The sequence below is a fragment of the Corythoichthys intestinalis genome, chromosome 12 (assembly GCF_030265065.1).
Source record: "Corythoichthys intestinalis isolate RoL2023-P3 chromosome 12, ASM3026506v1, whole genome shotgun sequence".
In the NCBI taxonomy this organism is placed as follows: domain Eukaryota; kingdom Metazoa; phylum Chordata; class Actinopteri; order Syngnathiformes; family Syngnathidae; genus Corythoichthys; species Corythoichthys intestinalis.
This window is the reverse complement of record NC_080406.1, coordinates 26,873,642-26,894,815: the sequence shown is the minus strand read 5'-3', so window position 1 is coordinate 26,894,815 and position 21,174 is coordinate 26,873,642. Positions and strand designations below refer to the sequence as shown.

The window sequence follows — 21,174 nt, the reverse complement described above, 5'->3', positions numbered from 1 at the left end:
GTATCCGATCCGATCACGTGATCAGAAATTGGGCCGATCGGGCAATTTTTCAGAAGATCAGAGTTGGGTGAAAAGGATTGGGGTTTTAATTCTAAAAATGCTAGTTTTTTTGTGTATTTTTTAAGGGCTAAAAAGTAATAAAATAATCCAGAAATACAATGACATTGCCTAAAGAAGCAATAATATATACATTTTACACTCCGCAAAACACCCAGAATAAGCGGAGGAGGACGTACTCTAAACAGCCCTTACTGAGAGAACGTTCTGGAAGCTAACGCGGGAACTTAATGGGTAGCTGCTAGAGTGGTAATGTCGGCTGTGTGGAAATATTTTACTATCAAACTTGGAGATGCAACAGCAACTTGCAATGTGTACAAGGTGGGCATTTTGCGTGGTGGAATGGACATAAATTCGTTTGGGAAATGTATATATACTGCTCAAAAAAATAAAGGTAACCTTAACATAACATGTTGTAGATCTGAATGAATGAAATATTTTTATTAAATACTTTGTGCTTTCCATAGTTGAACGTGCTGACAACAAAGTCAGACAAAAATTATCCATGAAAATGAAATGTATCAACCCATGGGGGTCCGGATTTGGATTTATACTCAAAATGAAAGTAGGAAAACACACTACAGACTGATCCAACTTTGATGTAATGTCCTTTCAACAAGTCAAAATGAAGCTTAGTAGTAGTGCGGTTGGCCTCTGCATGCTTCTATGACCTCCCTGCAACGCCTGGGCATGCTCCTGATGAGGTGGCGGATGTTCTCCTGACGGATTTGCAGTGCACCCAGATATGGACCAGCACATCACTGAGTTCCTGGACAGTCTGAGGACCAACCTGTCATCCCTTAGGAGATTCCAGGAGACAGGTAGTTACTCCAGGAGAGCTGGACAGGGCCGTAGAAGATCCTTAAACCCTCAGCAGGAATGGTATCCACTCCTTTGTTCAAGGAGGAATAGGATGAACACTGCCTGAGCCCTACAAAATGACCTCCAGCAGGCCACTGGTGTGAATGTTTCTGACGAAAAAATCAGCAATGGGCTCCATGAGGATGGTCTGAGGGCCTGACATCCTGTAGAGAACCCTGTGCTCACTGCCAATCACCGTAGAGCTTAAGAGGTATTTGCCGTAGACCACCAGAATTAGCAACTATTCCACTGGCTCTGTGCTCTTCACAGATGAAAGCAGGTTCAACCTGAGCACATTCTACAGACGTGAAAGGGTCCGGAGATCCAATGGAAAACGTTATGCTGCCTGCAACATCATTCAACTTGACCGGTGTGGTGGTGGGTCAGTGATGGTCAGGGAGGCATATCCCTGGAAGGACACACAGACCTCGACAGGTTAGATGATGGCACCCTGACTGGTATTAGGTATCGGGATGAAATCCTTGGACTCATTGTCATAAACTACGCATGTGCATTGAGACCTGGGTTCCTCCTGGTCCACGATAATGCCCAACTTCATGTGGCTGTAGTATGCAACTGTTCCTGAAGGAAGAAGGAATTGATAACATTGACTGGGCCCCATGTTCGCCTGACCTAAGTCCAATAGAACACCTCTGGGACATTGTGTTTAGGTCCATATGGCAGAGCCAGGTTGCTTCTGACTTTCCAGAAGCTCATTGATGCCCTGGTCTAGATCTGGGAGGAGATTCCCTAGGACACCCTCCGTCGTCTCATTAGCAGCATGCCCAGGCGTTGTAGGGAGGTCATCCAAGCATTCGGAGGCCACACACACTACTGTGCCTCATTTTGACTTGTTTACATGAAAGTTGAATCAGCCTGTAGTGCGTTTTTCCACTTTCATTTTGAGTATAACTCCAAGTCCAGACCTCCATGGGTTGATACTGAACATTTGATTTTCATTGATATTTTTTGCGTGATTTTGTTGTCAGTGTTTTGCTGTCAACTATGGAACGAACAAAGTATTTAATATAAATATTTCATTAATATACTGTATATCTACAATGTGTTACGTTAGTGTCCCCTTTATTTTTTGGAGCAGTGTATATAGGGCAACAGAGCAAAAAAAAAAAAAGCCTTTTTTTAAAATTTTTTATTTATTTATTTATTTTTATTTTTTTTTGAGGTAAAAAGCCTCCATAGCAGGGAAGATTAACTTCTCCTAACAAGATGTGGTGAGAGAGGGTGGTGCCTGTACTTCTTTTAAAATTTTAAATCTTATTACCCTGCAACACATTCACTGATGTTATTTTTGCTGCTTTTCATTTGTCTCCAAACATTACTGTGGTATTTGAAGGTCAGGCAGGTGAAAAACATTATGAGTGCATAGTGTGGTTAAAACTTTCATCGACTCTCCTTGTTCTGACCTTGAGGAGCTTGCCGCCCCTTTCCACTCAATTAATCTCGTTATTATGCTGCTGATTGCAATTATTTTCATACTTTTTTCTTTCATTTGTATTTCAAACATTCGGTCACGGTTCACATCAAATCTCTCTTATTCACAGATAGATTTTTAATCACAGAATGTTTCATGTAAAGGCCTTTTCACACTAGCATCAGCCCAGTGTAAAAAGCGGTCCACAGCAAGCACAAAACTGGAGGAGCCACGTGGCCTGATGTAGACGCCGGGGGTTAATTTGTGCCGGATCATGACGGAACATGTTCCGATACCTCTTGATTTTGGACTCCACGTGTTCCGTGGCTTATTTAGTCCGATCCGGCACCTTTTGAGTGTAAATATTAATGATAATATTTTGCTGGGCGACGTGGAGGAGAATGTGAAGCGATGAACTCATCATCGTCACTTGCTACGCTAGCGCCCTCTACAATAAAAAAACGCCACGAATCACTGCGCATTGCGGAACGGAGCACACATTAGATAATACTGGAAACAACCACTCTAAAGTCATGGTTGCCCAAACTTTTCATCAAGCATTTGGGCTGAACAGAAAACAGTCGTTTTAAATTGTAACGCTTGCTAAGTGAAAGCTTGGCAGCAAAAATAACACAGGAACCTTGACGCTTTTTACCCCCTCATTTTATTCTTCTTTGCTCAAAAGCTGCACCAACAAATCAGCCCCTGACTTAAATTAGAAAAAACCTAAGGATCATCAAACGGTATTTCAGCATGCCTAAAAGACCGACAAACGAGTCAGAAAAGCAACAATGACAGCAAGGAATGTTTTGGGCAACTAAATATGGTAAGCTAAATAAGCTGCCGTGCCAATCTTTTATTTTTTCATGTTTTACAAGTTAGACCTGTTGAGAAACTAATTGCTAACTGTAAGTCCCACCTGTGGTTATGTGGACAATTGCCCGTGCTGTGCAGAGTATAGCCTAAATAATTCTAAATTGTTGTCATAGCATTCATACCATGGATATTATGCTTTTAATTTTTTCATGATTGTTTGATGGTACTATGATTCCATCTCTCTTGTGAAGCGTCTTTGTGTGGCTTGAAAAGCGCTCTAGAAGTACAATGTATTATTATTATTATTATTGTTATTATCTGAAATTGAGGCTTATAAGTCCCAGAGCATGGCAAGTGGGCATTTGCATGTTGTCTCATTACCATTTCTACTTATATTCCGGGACCTGTGTCCGTCTCGTCATCACTGCGCTGTCATATGTACTTTACGTTCCAGCACCTTATGATTTACAAATTATGCACTGGTAGACGCTGTCAGGAAGTGAAAAGCAGCAATTATATTGACCATCATCTTTAGCACCAGTGCGTTTATTTTTCATTGTTGCACAAGAAAACAGCGACCTCTCCTATTTCAAGGAGTAGAGGGCAATATAATAGCAGTGTAAAAAGTTATACGAGTTTCGGTGAGAAGGTAAATAGGTTTTTTTGTTGTTTGCGAACTGTATTTTCACACAAACGCACATCGAGGTACCATTTAGCTTAGCAAGGACAAGTATGGTAGTCATTTTTCAAGTGTCCCAGAACTCGCAAAACTTTTTTTTAAAAAGTGCATTATCAAGTTTTCGTCGGCTGTAATTTGTGTATATCCATCTGCTGAAACAGCCTGATAACGCAGATATAAGTACCTATTGGATTGGTTGTTGACATCAGCAGTCTCTATTATGGGCCCCGCCCCTCGGCGAAACTTCACTCAAGATTTTCCGCTCTGTCCAAAACGACTGCTGCCGCTCACTATCGCCAAGAAGTCCCCTCCAGCATACACCTATTAATGGGTTGCCGCTAAACCCTTCACAGTAGGCCTCCACTAGTTTGAAATGACCTTAACAATGCATTTCTTTTAAGGTTTAAGGAGGAAAATAATGATTGAATATTTGCTATACTTTTTTTCAGCAAGGATGATGTTTTACAACTTTCTGAATTCCTGTTTTGATTTCAATGTGGTACACTACTATATAATGCTGCCCAAAGCAGTTATCATGGAGTTGCTTCCCCCATTGTTCCTGTTGAGAGAGTGAGGTAGTTTCGACTATCTTATATTCTTATCTTCCCTCAGAATAATCTGAGTGTCATGTTTAAAAAATGACAGATACCACACAAACATACTCTATCTGGATTCATATATGTATGAATTAATACTGAAAATTCACACTTCATTTGTTGCATTGCAGCTTTAAAAACTGGGGAAATCCTGCAAATGCTACAGGTTTAATTGTGTATGCTTAACACATTTCGTTCAAGTTCCCTGTCTGCCTTTCTTAACTGCCGCTAAATGTGAAGTGAAGCATCCACACTGTGCGAGCGACTTTAATCCCACACAGGGGACGGGGTTTGCTGTGGTGGCCGAGCAGCAGGGGGTCCAGAATTTGCCGGGTTCTGAAAAGGATTCAGACAGATGAAAGAGAGAGGCCAATCGTTTTGGTTTTTCCAGTCTCCTTAAAACCTCCTTTCGACCTCCTGCTCACTCTAATGAGTTAGGTTCAGTTAACCTCGGCCACGAAAACATTTAGCGGCGTCTCACTTCAATGCACTTTTGAGTCAGCACCAGACTTTTGTTGAAGAAAGTGAAGTCTGCCCTTTTTGCTAAAGCAGTCAGTAAATATGCACACCCACAACTGTTAGATCTCCCTGATCTATGACGCTGCAGCGAACTGCAGGAGGTCTGTTCACAAAGCACTGAACCATTATTCAAGCTAAACTGATACCACAGGATGCTTACTGAATTATTATTCTTCAAGCAAAATCAATAGTAAATGTAGCCGAGTAAGGCTCTTAGGAGGCCGGTGGTTGTGGTTCTTGATGTTTGCCAAAGCCCCCCATTGAATCCCTGGGACATTATTTTCACGGTTGTCCTCTCGGCACCTTAAGGCAGGGCTCTTGTGACGGGATGATCCTTGACAGCTGTGGTAACACTATTCCCTAAATATTTTTCTTGTTCAGCAAGTGTAAAGGAAAACTGAGAGGTTTTCCCAGCAGTGTCTTCATATGGATGCTCTCCCACCGGCCACTTCTTGCTTTCCTATTAGAATGAGTGCTGTAAAGCTGTTGATGTAGAACGCACACGCCACAAACATATGTGTGACTGTGCATCCATACGTGCTGGGAGAGAGTGTGTGTGATTATCAGCAGGTTTTCACTCTCCATTCTCTTCCTGTCAGCTTGCAGCTTGTAGTCGAGCCACCCCGGGAACCTCGGCAGTGCATGACCTGAATCTCAATGAGCTTTCACTGCCACTGACCTCTCTGTCCTACCCCTCCCTTCCAGTGTGTGTATACAAACCGCACATCCATTCATACAGTACATGCCAAGACACCACTGTGAAGAGTTGCTTCTTGTATGATATGGTAAATAGCAGAACTACCACTGAACCCTTGGGAAATGCGGCCAGGAAGTCAGTTGTAGTATTCACATATGTTTTTTATAAAAGCACTACGGTGTGGGAATGAATCTTCCTGCTACTGGACGCACTTTTAGTAATCCGAGCCCAACCCTGAGAGTGCAAACGCTGCGGTTCGCTTTTAAAGTTCAATAACATCCAGATTTTTCTGCCGCACTGGTGGTGAAGTTGCATTCCCTTGAAGACAATCAATGTTCTTGGCAATATTATTAGTCTTGCTGCATCCCTGCCTATAAATCATGTTTCATCCTTGACCTTCAGTCTCTTCACAGGTCTAAGCCTCTCACTGTGTGACTGACGCTTTGTTATTTCATCAGTTAGAACCAACTCAAAGAGGCCACTGAATGCCTGGAAACGCATACCGAAGTCAAGTTTTTAAATCCTAGCCGATATTTTGCCCAACAATGGCTAAGAAGCTGGCTTAAATACCATCATTTACTCCTCTAGTGGCCTGTGACAAGCTTTGATTTGTTCCCCCTGAGCCTACAGGCATTGGCAGTATGTTTACCATCCCTGCTACACACACATCAATGGACTGTTGGGGGTGGTGTGGGTAAACCCTGATAAGGCTGGCACATGGGTGAACTGGACCATACAAATATCTATCAGAAGTACGGTAGAAGGAAATACAGTAAGATATGTCTGACCTTTCATGACTGGTATTTGCTAGAAGGAACTGACTAAACTAAGGACTTTTTGCTTAGGATTTTTGTTGGCGTTTGCCCTGCAGTGGGAGCCCAATAAATGTGTATGCAGACACTGCTGTCATCTTTGTTTAGACATCCTCTGTCAACTGGGGAGGGGGCATATGGGGGTCAGTGTAGTGGTGCGAGGATGATTTCAAGTGGTGATACACATGTAAACAGAAACAGCACCCTTACGTCAAAACCTAATGAGCCCTGACACTCCTAACATTCTCCCTCCCTGGCACCAAATAAGACTGTAGAGGCTAACATTATGATCTGTATATTAGTGACAAAGCTTTCATACAGGTTGATTAAAGACCCTATTACTATAAACAGTGGTGACACAGTAAACATCAACTGCAAGAAGCAATACACAAGCTTCACTGTGGGGTTTCTTTTCAGTTTTTTTTTTTTTTTACTTTCGCAGCTAACTTTTGAAGCTGTTCAGAAATCGCGTCAACCGATTTCATCCATCCATCATCTACCGCTTAGTCCGGGGTTGGGTCGCGGTGGCAGTAGCTTAAGCAGGGAAACCCAGGCTTCTTACTCCCCAGCCACTTCAAGCAGCTCCTCCGGCAGGATCCCAAGGCATTCCCAGGCCAGCCGAGAGACATAGTCTCTCCAGCGTGTCCTGTGTCGTCCCCAGGACCTCCCGCCAGTGGGACATGCCCGGAACACCTCTTCAGGGAGGCGTCCAGGAGGCATTCGAACCAGATGCCCGAGCCACCTCAACTGGCTCCTCTGAATGCGGAGGAGTAGCGGCTCGACACCGAGTCCCTCCCGGATGACCGAGCTTCTCACCCTATCTCTAAGGGAGAGCCCGCACACCCTGCGGAGGAAACTCATTTCGGCCGCTTGTATCCGGGATCTTGTTCTTTTGGTCACGACCCACAGCTCGTGAACATCGGTGAGGGTAGGAACGTAGATCGACTGGTAAATCGAGAGCTTCGCCTTTCTGCTCACCTCCTTCTTCATCACTACAGACCGGTGCAACGTTCGCATCACTGCAGACGCTGCACCGATCCGCCTGTCGATCTCCCGCTCCCTCCTACCCTCACTTGTGAACAAGACCCCAAGATACTTGAACTCCTTCACTTGGGGCAGTATCTCATCCCTGACCCGGAGAGGGCACGGCAGCCTTTTCTGACTGAGGACAATGGTCTCGGATTTGGAGGTGCTGATCTTCATCCCAACCGCTTCACACTTGGCTGCGAACCGCTCCAACTCTCAACCGATTTCATCAAGACATAACATCACCCATGTAATAGCTCCAAATCCTTCGATTTGGTAAGTTAGACCAGGGGTCCCCAACGACCGGGCCGTGGACCGGTATCGGCGCATTTGGTACCGGGCCGTGCAGAAATAATAAATAATTTATTAACGACTGCATTCTGGCTGATTGACTTTGGCCTGTGCCGCTTAACACACCAATATCCCTGTCTACCCTAGATATACAGTACAACTACAGGATAAGAGGTCGTCATAGAAATGCATTGATTGGACTATTAGCAGTACATCTTGTTTTGTACATCTATGGGAGCTTGGCCTCGATAACAACGTATGACGTAGGGCGGGCACATCACATTTGTTCCCGGAAATAATTAGCCCCCACACAAGAATGACTGAAAAACAGACGTCTTTGGAGAGATTTCTTCAGAGAAAATGGAACCTGACGGGCCAGAAGATGAGCCTACAACCTCGAAGAAAACAAAATGTATGCTACTCCCCAATCACTAAAGACCCACGAACTGCAAAGGAGTGGATTCGTGACCCGTATGTGAATGATTCGAGCATGTCTGTGCAACAGGAATATCAGCTTGTAGAGATCGCAAATCACGGCGACCTTAAACATACATTTGAGACAACTCCACCGAGGTTCTGGATTAAAGTCATTTTGGAATATCCTGACATCGCTAGGAGCACACTAAAAACTGCTACAATTTCCAACATCGTATCTTTGTGAAGCTAGCTTCTCTCACTCTCCCATCTCGGGACCATCTGGTCACAACGAAACAAGCTCAGGCCTCCCACTGATTCAGCGGGTGAGTTGTATTTTCCCTGCACTTAACACGACGGGGCTAAAAACAAATGTTATTTTATATTTGATGTATTTTTCTGCCACACATTGCCGGTGTTCTGACAAATTTGGCATGCGCGTAACGTTAAAAATGACGACGAATGCAGCGATTCCAAAGTACACGCTACAAACTTTCTTTAAAGAAAGGAATATTAACTTACAGCTCTCTCACTTAACGACTTCGCCGTGTCGTTAAGAATTCATTTACGCCAGACATGTCCAAAGTCCGGCCCGGGGGCCAAATGCGGCCCCTGGTCAAATTTCATCCGGCCCCCAGCCTCTGTCATGAAATCAATAACGTCTGGCCCGTACACAGACTTAAAAAATTGGTCAGAAGTACTGCAACCAGCATATGAAGTAGCTTACACACGAAATGCTGCTCCTCATTTACCCACTAAAAGGCAGCAGCACTTTAACCCTTTATTGCCAAATGTATCATATTTGATACACCTAAAATTTCATGATTTTGAGACTAATTTAGAATTTTGACATTTCTTTTTGGAAAAAAACACAAAAAAACGATGGATGCAAGTCAGCACATGCATTTGCAGGTTCTATGAGGGAAAAAAAACATGATTTAGCATGGGTTATAGATATTAGAGGGCTTATTACACATATTCATTTTGACTTTGCTTTTAACAAATTTGTAAAAATTGGTTTCATTAAGACCTTATTTTTCACATTTTGGGATTCTCTGATAATTGCTTCATGTTGCAGGTATTGAAGGGCTAAGCAACATTACCCCGTGTGACCTATTACTTCCATTTCTAAAATGGCGACAATCAACAAAAAAAAAAGAAAGTTGACTGTGACGGCCGATGCATCAAGGATAGGTGGAAATTGGACTATTTCTTCACTAAAATATGCAACAACTGTGTCTGCCTCATTTGCAAAGAGACAGTCGCTGTTTTTAAAGATTTCAATGTTAGTTGATATTACCAAACAAGACACGCTGACATGTACAGCAAGATTACAGGGAAGATTCGCAGCGAGAAATTGAAGCAATTTGAAGCTAGTTTAATATCACAGCAGCAGTATTTCGCAAGAGCCCGAGAGTCGAAAGAGAACACCACAAAGGCTAGCTGTAAGATTGTTGAAATTATTCAATTAAAAAAAATAATAAAGCAAATGTGACACACTGAATGGCTTGCTAAAATTTGCTTAAATATATTGTACGTAAAGGACGTCAGCCAAGGTCGGCCCCCCACATTTTTACCGCACCAAATCTGGCCCCCTTTGCAAAAAGTTTGGACACCCGATTTACGCCATTTTTGTGTTGCCCATGTATGTTTATGATGTAAATAGTTTTTTTTTAGCACCGTTGGATAACATTGAGAGTCCAACTGAATATAAAAGAGGGCTTTTTTCACCGCCACAAAAGCTTTGGGAGCAAAATTTTATAAGGGTGCAAAATTTGACAGAACACCGGTCCGTGGTGCAAAAAAGGGAGGGGACCCCTGAGTTAGACCATTTCCTTTAAACTTCCCAAAATATAAGTCAAAGGGTGTCTAATCAGGGCTCCTGTCTCGTCACTCATATATGGACCATGACAACCCATCCATCTCTCAGGGAAATAGGCATTCTGCCATTCATGAACAACAAAAGCAAAATCTGGAAGGGCCCCATCGTGCATGAAAATCAGACATTTTAATAATCTCTCGAGCACTGAAAACTGGCCAGATTTAATTTTTCATCAGGTGCCTTCGATACTATATTCTTTTATCACATTAGGGTTAATTTAGACAGAAAAATCGTGTTTCAGATGAAATGGACTTCAATAAAACAGTTTAGGTTTTCATTGATTGTTTAATCCATGTCTGGTGAAAACCAGGTGCCCAAGACCTGTCAGTACCAATAGGATATTGTTGCACTTGATGGAAGACTAAATGCTGTGTCAGTGTGTTCACAGGCACCGTCATATTATGAGAGAAGCTCCTTCCGAAGCAGCTTTCTTATTGCGTCAAATGCTGCAGTGTGGAGCGGTTGCACCGTGTCTCCAAAGTGCAACAGCTGCATTTAATCAGTCCCCCCAAATCTAATCGGCCTGCAGCCTCACGCATCCTGGCTCGTATGCTGCTTTATTTTCTAGTGACAGTAGATTTACAAGGCAGGATATGAGAGTGCTTCAGTCTGACAAAAGCGCTGCTTAACTTTTATTGTTTTCACCTCTTGTTCTTGCTCTGATGTTGAAATTTAAGTTGTCCAGAATAAAAGTGGACCATCAATGGCTGCACATGCAGAGTAGTGAATTGCACAAGTTGTAATTCACTTCTTAACATCACCACTATTATGTCGCACTTATAGAATTGTTCAGTACTAGAGATTATCTAGGGCGGCAGCTATCGAATATTTTTATTCTACTGAAAATTCCATTGATTAACCGAGTAATCGGATAAAACATTTTTTTAGGTAAAGAGCAATTATAAACATACGTGAGAAAATACATTTCACCCAATATTGAACCATTTTTAGACAATACATGTCTATATTTTAAGATTTACATTGTTGATAACAGCCAACAATTGCATCTCAGATGTGACTAGAAAAAACAACTAAGTCACTGCTTTCACTCAATAAAATAAAATAAAAAATTCTTATTTCATACCTAAAAATGTCATTAGCTTTGATAACACACATCACTTAAGAGTTAGGTGTTTTTCCCTTGTGTTTCAATTGAATTTCCATTTGTGTTATTTTTAAGTTCTAATAAAATTTTAAGTCTAAAGTCCAAGTTTATGCAATGTTAAAAAAAAATTGTTACCTGCTGTATTCGAGCACATTAGGCACCAGTGCTACTTGGTGTTTTATCCATCAATGACTACCGAGCTAAAATTGACATTTAGCTTTAGTATGTTTTTATTTCACACCCGAGTCAGCACTCTACAGCGCTTTTGTTTTTACAGATTAAATAAAGCCTGTATGAAAGACGCGTTAGCCATGCATCGACAGTAGTCATAATTAATAGAAACCTAGCACTCCGCTGGGCTAATGTTACATTACCAAGGTACAGTAACATTAATCTTATTTATTAGCGCCACATTAACTTAATTTTATCTTGTCTTGAGTATCGCTACTCCAGTCTCGGAGTAAACGTGGTGCCTTCGTTGGAGCGGGGGGTAGGTTGGCGGGTCGTGCCTTGGCACCCGTCCGGTTTTCGGAAGCGGTCGTCAGTCGCGGGTCCAGCCGGGGGTGCGGAAGCATCAGCGGCGGCACGGGTAGCGGGGCCGGGCGAGGGTAGTGGTATGCAAGCAATGTCTTACCGTGAATACATGAAACAGTGTTTGCCTTGGTCTCCAGCTTGAAATGCTCCCACACTTTTGACATTTTCTGCTTTTCTTAGTGCCTTTCTCTTCGCTTTCATCAGCTTCTTCGTCGTTACCTCCATATTCATGCATGGTTGAAATCAAATACATCCGCCGCCTCTACCTTCTTCCTCTATGCACGTGACTTCAGCGCGTTGTTCCGCATTAATAGTAGTCCAGGCAAATCGTCATGCTTAGAGCTGGCAAAATTAAACGATTACTCGAGGTGGAGAAAATGCCTCGATCAATTTTTTGAAATAGTTACAAAAATTATTCAAGTAATCGTTTCAGCTCTAGCAATATCCATTGAATATACAGTTGCACCTTACAATACAAGTAACCATGTTGTGTTAAGGTACACGCTTTTGTTCAGGCAATATCTTTGCTTTGCAAACATTTGAGAGCCAAGCGAAGGTTGCAGATGTAAGGCTTCAGATGGTGTTAGGGCTAGCAGATAAGGCCTTGCTGACAATTTGTCACTAAAATTGATTTCTACCACAGATCTTGTCAAACAAGCCCAGTTGGTTAGGGGGCGGGGGGGGGGGGGGGTAGCGCAATTGCTCAATTGCTGACGAGTGCCAATGTGTGGCACACCTGCAGTCACTAAGACGGCAGCCACACACTGGCATCCTGACACTGAGTAATGGCAGGTGGTTGGCCCTGTGATTGAACTACATGTAGCCCACTTGGCCACCGCGTTAAGTGACATTGTGTTCTAGTTCCTCAAATGTTCGCTCAGTCAAATTATTTATTTATTGTTTCTGTTGAACCCTCCCCCACACACACATTGCTTTTCAGCAGTTTGTCAGAAAACAGTAGATTTTGCCAAAGTAACTGTTTGGGCTATACTCCTACAGTCCTTATCTTCATATGGTAGCAGCTGGTCGTCTGCATAGGATGCCCTTGGCTCTGAGGGCAAAAGTAGGGCGAGCCAGTTCCTGTTTAGAAATGCCGACTAAGTCAAGCACAGACACGTTTAAGTTCTGCATAATGCAGTGCTTCAGGTTTTTTTCCCCCAAATAAAAATCAATTCCCAAATTTCCAAAACAATTAAAAAATGTCATTAAATCACACTTTCAAAAACTTTTAATCCCTGTATTATCAGGGGCAGTTTACATGGCAACTCTGCGACACAAAGATGCAATGACTGAGTAGCGGAATCACCTCGCGTGCATATGGTGTCGGCGAAGACGAAAAATTCTGAATCCTGCCTCCAAAGTGGAAGAATCCGATTGCAGTGGGTTGGGGGGGGGCTTGCTTAGCATGCATATCAAAGGCTCCCGCGGTGCGAGACCGCGCCATTAATGTCAGCACTCGTACACGTCACATTGGGCACGCGCAGCTACTAAACATTAAAAACAGAAAAATATGGAGGAATGTCGGTAATATGTTGAATGTTTCCATTTTTGTGCCTTTTTGAACAAAAGAAAAATGCCATTGCTTCGAGTGGGCGGACATATTTTTTTCCGGGTTGAGGAGTTTGGTGGGGTCAAAGTGCATCATTCGCTGTCACCTTGTAAATCTGCACTGCCCCCTAGGGCTTGGCATGAATATTACATCGTTTTCATGCGGAATTGCAACATTGTTCGAATGGAGACGGGCCCATATAAATGCAAATTTGAAATTTTTCGTATTCTCGGAGAGTCCCCATGTAAACGTCCCCTCAACTGTATACAACCACTTTCATGGTCCCAAAACAATGAACATAACTAAAAGTATTTATACATTAGCCTTGAAATTAAACAATTGATAGATTAAGGAAAGTAATGTCCTATTTCTGTGTAAGTCTTTTCACCCTATTTACACACCTGGATTGCACACCTTTTATTTATGAGCATTCTCGCATCCAGATTTCTCTCACACCCACTTTGTGTAACCTGGTAATTTGTGCGAAACCACTAAAGAAGCTAATTGAAGTCTGAAGCTATGTCGCAATCCAGGGTCTGCCCACTCGCAGTGTGCCTTGGAAGGCCAGTTACGTCACAACACATGACTGTGCGAAAGGCCTTTCCCAAGCAATTAATACTCGGCGGATGCTCCTCTCACGTACTCAGAATGCTTTCCGTTAACTCTTAGACTCCAACAGGACTTATCAATGAAGGAGTACAATATTCTCATTAGTTTTTACTGTAGAGATTTCACTTTGAACACCCAACACCATACAGCACATTAAGACCAAAACCCAAAAATTCGGTTAAGATGTGAATTTTACTGTTTAGTAATTCTATGAAAATGTTTGCAGTTCAGACATTGCTTCATAAGTTTATATATATTTTTAAATTACATTTAATTTGATGTAAAAGAAAATTCAATTTTACATGACGCAACAAGGAAATGCCAACGGTTAGACCATCCCAAGAGTATCCTCTGTCAACTGCATCCAGCATCCAGACCACATGGGTACATAACCTGAATTGGGGCACAGCTTGGGTCTCGCTGTAGGGTTCAAGTGTTCAAGAAATATGTAAATGTCATTAAAATCAAGAAAAATATAGCACACTTTAGGATATGCATCAAGAAAAAGATCTGTCTGTCATCCTACTGCTAAGTGATATCCAAACTTTGACCAACATGCACACTTTTGTGCCATTACAATAACTATAGAGGTTGTAATAGTGAATCAAAAATGTGTATGCTCATTGCAGCCAAATAAGGCATTTCCGTTTTGTCTGTTTCTTTAATACATTATTAGTCAACAATTAATTCCACACGAATCATCACTAGGCAAGGCAAGGTAAATTTATTTGTGTAGCACAATTCAACACAAGGCAATTCAAAATCCTTTACATCACATGAAGACCAACAGAGATAAAATGATTCGTGAAAGTCACATTAATTCAAAAAGTAAGTTAAAAACAAAGAATACTGAAACAGGAAATAAAATTATACATAAAAATCTCAATAAATCATCAAGAGAATTTCAAAAGTGATTGAAATCAGAAATTGAAATAAAACAAAAAAATAGTAATAAAAAGCTAATAACTACATTTGAAATATATAGACAGTTATGAATATGCTGTGGTAAACAATAGTGTTTTTAGCCCTGATTTAAAGGAGCTAACAGTCTGAGCACAATTTCGACTCTCAGGTAACGTATTCCAGAGGTGAAGAGCATAGTAATTAAATGCTGCCTCACCCTGCTTGGTTCTTGTTCTTGGAACATACAAAAGAACGGTTCCAGATTACCTTAGGGGTGTAGATGCTTCATAGGGGTCAAACAAATAGAGGTGGGAATCTTTGAGCACCTAACGATTCGATTACGATCACGATTCAGAGGCTACGATTCGATTATAAATCGATTATTGATGACCCCCCCCCCCCCCCGCTATTAGCTGCTTTGAATGTTTTGTACATTAGTTACAAAAACTAAAATAAATAAATAAATAAATAAAAAGGCTTCAATAAACGACTATTTCAGTATCAAGTTAACAGTTGAAAACAATATTCAAATCCCCATTCTGTATCAGCAGCTTTAAACTACATTTAATGTTGTGAATCAATCTTTAAAGTTGTTAAAATTGCTCCCGTTATTCCATAATTTCCCTTTTGTCTACTTTCGACATGTGAAAGTTGTAAAACTATTTTAAAGATAGATTCAAGTCAATATTTTACAGATTTAGGAGTATTTTAGATAAAAAGTTAATTAGGTTCGCTTGGAAGGTTCGCTACAACAGCCTTGCAGGGAAGCCTACTGCTTTAAGATGGCGGCCGTTTACTAACGCCCGCATCTAGCCTTCTGTAGATGTGCTGCTAACGCCACCGAGTCTATATTGCATCTAGTCCTATATAAATATGATATCTACCGTAACACTATGTGGACGTACTTTGTAGCAGCTGTCGGCAGCAGTCAGGTATGTTGTTGTTTTTTTTATCTCGCGGCATGAGTTGAACTAGAGCCGTGAGTTGAGCATTGGCATTACCCGAGGGGCCGGGTAATGACAAGCATGATGTTTAGCTACTCTCGCTCCGTTCCTCATTGCGTCCCGAAGACCGCGCGGCGCGCTGAGTAGGTTTTACTTCCGCTTTACTTGACATATTTCAATAATCGGAATTTGGATATTTGTGAATCGTTCTCGAATCTTCCACGGCCGAATCGCGAATAATAAGAGTCGGAAATTTTGCACACCTCTACAAACAAATCAAGCATGTATTTTGGTCCAAGGCACTTAAGTGTATCGTAAGCAAGCAGTAGTATTTTATAGTCCATCCTTTGACTCACTGGAAGCCAGTGTAACGATTTCATAACCGATGTTATATGGTGCAGTTTCCTTGTATTTGTAAGGACTCTGGCAGCAGCATTCTGTCCTAGCTGCGGCTTCCTGATTGATTTTTTTTATTAGGACCTGTATATATACCAGTGTGATAGTCCAATATACCAAAAATGAATGCACGGATGAATTTTTCCATGTCTTGTTTAGTCAGAACTCTCGCTATATTTTTCAGGTGGTAGTATGCAGATTTAGTGACAAACTTTAGATGGCTGTCAAATTTGAGGTCTGAGTCAATAATTATCCCAAGATTTCTTTCGTGATTTGTAGCTGTAAGTGACATTGTGTGCCAAAGTGCGTGCTGATCTTTGACCTTTCCTTTTTGGCCCAAAAACGAGCACCTCTGTCTTCCCCACATTTAGCTGGAGAAAAATCTTGCACATCCATTTATTGATTTGATATATGCATTTACTCACGGAGACTAAGGGACTATAATCATGTGGGGACACTGAAAGGCGTGATACGAGATGTCATACTATTCCATGATCTGAGCCAGAAGAAGCATATAGATGTTAAATAAAAGTGGTCCGAGAATGGACTCTTGAGGAACCCCAGATGTGAATTTAGCTCGTTCCGACTCATGGTTTCCGATGGACACAAAGAAATCCCTATCATGTATATAATATGTGAACCACTGAAAAAAAGTGTCAGTGACCCCTACCCACTGTGCCAATCTGCTTAGTAGTATGTTGTGATCAACTGCGTCGAATGCGGCACAGAGATCCAACTATTCACTCCACCATGTTCCCATGCAGCAGGCCCCCTATGTACACTGTGATATCGACATGACGTTGAGTGTTGTGAGAGAAGAAACGTTGAGGTTGTTCGAGGAAGATTATAGATTTGGGTGTGGAAGTGTAGCTTTTTACACTAAGATCGTTGAGCTCTAGTTTTAATTGATGGAGCATTTAAAAGGAACAGCATCCTCAAGACCTCAGATTTGGTTGAGCTGTTAAAAGGGATTTTCTTTTGCTGTCTAAGTAACTGTCTGTCGTAAGGTATAAAATTAGAGTAGACTCTGCTTGCTGGAAACATTCCCTCACACAAAAGTAGATCATTAGCTGAGTTAGGGCACTTCATTCGTACTGTGATGCACTCTCTGCTTGTGTAAAGCAGTCACAGAGAAGCGGCTGGTCCACGGCAATCTGAAATTGTGCTCTTGTGTCCCACGAGAGGTGTGTTTACGTCGCTGCCATAGAAGTGTTACTGTCCATATTTGCTTTGTTTGTGCGTCATCACAGCGGAAACAACCACACAGATAGTTTGTCATAAAACTGTAGGTCACGTGTGTTGCAATAAGCAGGGAAGTTGGCTTTGTAGTCATGCCTTTTTTTGCGAGTAGGGTGGAGTTCATGGAGAAGTTTAGACTTGTTTTCCGCTTGGTGTCATTAACCTCCAGGGGTTTGACTTGTCCCCAAAGTGGAATCGTCCTTTGTTTCTGGGTGTTCCTGTTTTATTGTTCGTTTACAACAGGGCACTTCGAGTCTGGTCGGTTGTTATAAAGAGTAAGCTACTCAGAAAATGTACAGTGAAGAAAATAAGTATTTGAACACCCTGCTATTTTGCAAGTTCTCCCACTTAGAAATCATGGAGGGGTCTGAAATTTTCATCGTAGGTGCATGTCCACTGTGAGAGAGATAATCTAAAAATAAGAATCCAGAAATCACAATGTATTATTTTTTAAACGATTTATTTTTGTGATAAAGTTTTAAATAAGTATTTGAACACCTGAGAAAACGAATGTTAATATTTTGTACAGTATCCTTTGTTTGCAATTACAATGGTCAAACGTTTCCTGTAGTTTTTCACCAGGTTTGCACACACTGCAGGAGGGATCTTGGCCCGCCCATCAGTCAGGTTTCTGGGCTGTCGCTGAGAAACACAAAGTTTAGCTCCCTCCAATGGTTTTCTATTGGGTTTAGGTCTGGAGACCGGTGAGGCCATGCTAGTCCTTGTTATGCTTCTTATGGAGCCACTCCTTGGTTTTTCTGGCTGTGTGCTTCCGGTTGGCAGACCCAGGCATGACCCATCTTCAATTCTGTGACTGAAGGAAAGAGAGGTTGTTCCACAAAATCTCACAATACATTGTCCTGGTCATCCTCTCAGCACAATCCAGTCGTCCAGTCTAATATGCAGTAAAACAGCCCCAAAGCATGACACTACCACCCCCATGCTTCATAGTAGGGATGGTGTTCTTGAGATTAGTACTCATCTTTCTTCTTCCTCCAAACACGGTTATTTGAATTATAACCAAAAAGTTCAATTTTACTCTCATCTGACCACAAAACTTGATCCCATGACTCCTCTGCATCATCCAAATGGTCATAGTCAAACTAAAGATGGGCCTTGACAGACATGTGCTGGTTTATGCAGGGGAACCTTCCGTGCCATGCCATTTCAGACCATGACGTCTTAGTGTATTACCAACAGTAACCTTGGAAACGGTGGTCCCAGCTCTTTTCAGGTCATTGACCAAATCCTGTCGTGTAGTTCTGAGCTGATCCTTCACTTTTCTTAGGATCATTAAGACCCCACAAGGTGATATCTTACATGGGGCTCCACTCCGATTGAGATTGAACGTCATGTTAACTTCTTCCATTTTCCAACAGTAGACCTTTTTTTTTACCAAGATGCTTGGCAATTGCTCCTTAGCTCTTTCCAGCCTTGTGGAGGTGAACAATTCTGTCTCTGGTGTCTTTGGACAGGTCTTTGGTCTTGATTTTGTTATAAGTTTGAGTCTTACTGATTGTATGGGGTGGACAGGTGTCTTTATGCTGCAAGCGACTTCAAACAAGTGAATCTGATTCAAAATCATATATGGAGTCGGGGTCAGGTGGATTTTTAATAGGCGGACTAACAGGTCTTTCAGGGTCAGAATTCTAGCAGTGTTCAAATATTTGCAGCTGTATCACACAAATAAATTAAAATCATGGATTGTGATTTTTGATTTTTCTTTTTCGATTATCTCTCTCACAGTAGACATCCACTTACGATGAAAATTTCAGACTCCTCCATGATTTCTAAGTGGGAGAACTTGCAAAAATAGTAGTTAACTCAAATATATCTTTAACTACATTAAGAGATTCCACTGATTTTTATAAACTCTCCTGAAGCAGATTCGCTTTCGGAAAGCTTTTTAATGGCAAGACTAAAATGACCATGCTATTGAGAATGAAAAATGTAGTAAGCTAGTAGCGCTGCTACTGCCCAACACTGGTTATTTGAATTAGAGTGTAAAATGTCATCATGTCATTAGATCCACTGTAACTCTTCATGTCTATAATATTTGTGTTTCTTTTCTGCTCTGACCACAGGTCAAAGCTTCCGGCAAGGTACTATTCGACCTGGTGTGTACCCACATGAATCTCATAGAGGGCGATTACTTTGGTCTGGAGTTTCAGAACCATCAAAAAATGACGGTGAGCACAGAGGACAAATAGTGTGAACGTTATAATCAGACCATCTTATCAAACCAGAATTTCTCTCTTCACAAGAGCAATTACATGTTGATGTTATCTTCTCAACAGGTTTGGCTGGATCCTATCAAGCCTATTATCAAGCAGCTGAGACGTGAGTATTTTTTTTTTCTTGTTCCAACATTGAGGTTTTCATTTAGGTGCAATTCTGACAAGATTATGACAATTTCTATTTCGATACCTCATATGTTCCTAACAGGACCGAAGCACACGACATTGAGGTTTGCTGTGAAATATTTTCCTCCAGACCATGCCCAGCTGCTTGAGGAGCTGACTCGGTGGGTTTCTTTCCGCATTAATAAAACTATGCTCGCCTCATTAGTTTGGCATTTACTCTACTTTGTAATACTGCTGCTTAAAGAAAAGACAGTTCTATGGAACCTTTTGTGGAATGCCCTTAAAGTTATATAATTTGGAGTTTAAACTGTGTTCTTTTCCAGGTACCTGTTTGCCCTCCAAATTAAAAATGATATTTCCAGCGGGCGCCTGACTTGCAATGACACCAGTGCTGCGCTGATGGTCTCTCACATTATGCAGTGTAAGTTCTCCAGTGTTCCTTTTTCAGCCCTGAGACCAATATGTCACAGACACAAGTATGCTTTCTTACTGAAGTATGCGCCTTTAATTAGTGTCTCACAATAGGCTCATCATCTTTTAAATAAAGATATCCTTCCCAATGAGCGCTCGTGTAAGGCACGTCTGAATGTAATCCCATTCATGTCACTTTCTCAGAAACAACATTTCATTGCAGCAGTGTATTTTCAACTCATTATGACATTGTTCCTACTGCTTTTCTGACTTAACCTTGTCTTTTTTTTTTCCTTTTCAGCTGAGATTGGTGACTTTGAGGAAAGCCAGTGCCGGTCACACCTCCTCAATAATAAGTACATCCCTGATCAGATGCCCTTGATCGACAAGATCATGGAGTTCCACTCAATGAATGTGTAAGCAAATGGCTTTCCTAATAGTTTTTAAGCTTAATGACTGAATTCGTGTAAATTCACCCAGATTTGAGCATACTGACCAGTAGAGGCGTGCGAAATTTCCGATTCTTAGATTATTTGCGATTCGGCCGTGGAAGATTCGAGAACGATTCACAAATATCCAAATTCCGATTATTGAATTATACCAGGTAAAGCGGAAGTAAAACACAGTCAGCGCGGTCTTTGGGACACAATGAGGAACGGAGCGAGAGTAAATATCAAGTTCAACTCATGCCGCTAGATAAAAAAAACAATCATACCTGACTGCAGCTGACAGCTGCTACAAACAGCGCCCAGTTGCTAGTTGCTACAAACATATGGCTACAGTAGATATCATATATATGTAGAACTAGATGCAAAAGGACAGACGACGTCGGTGTTAGAACATGTATTATTGAACAGAGATGTGAAATGACAGACTTTCCGGCGTAAGTAAACAGTCGCCATCTTAAAGCAGTAGACCTCTCTAGAAGGCTCTGTTGTAGCGAACCTAATTATCTTTTTATCTAAAATACTCCTAAATCGGCAGAATCTTGTCTTGAATTTATCTTTAAATGATGAAATAGTGTTAAAACTTTTACAAA

At 41.6% G+C, this 21,174-nt stretch overlaps 1 protein-coding gene across 7 annotated transcripts in view; it reads left to right on the top strand.

Moving 5' to 3' along the window:
- Positions 1-21,174, top strand: part of LOC130926719 (FERM, ARHGEF and pleckstrin domain-containing protein 1-like) — a 105,954-nt gene that overhangs the window by 43,783 nt on the left and 40,997 nt on the right. For all 7 annotated transcript variants that reach the window (XR_009066274.1, XM_057851825.1, XM_057851826.1 and 4 more), the window contains exons 3-7: positions 19,446-19,550; positions 19,659-19,701; positions 19,807-19,885; positions 20,048-20,145; positions 20,437-20,551. Coding sequence is in view for 6 of the 7 variants with exons in the window: in XM_057851825.1 (XP_057707808.1) it covers positions 19,446-19,550; positions 19,659-19,701; positions 19,807-19,885; positions 20,048-20,145; positions 20,437-20,551 (440 nt within the window). In the remaining variant the exon portion in view is untranslated. The remainder of the gene's footprint in view (positions 1-19,445; positions 19,551-19,658; positions 19,702-19,806; positions 19,886-20,047; positions 20,146-20,436; positions 20,552-21,174) is intronic.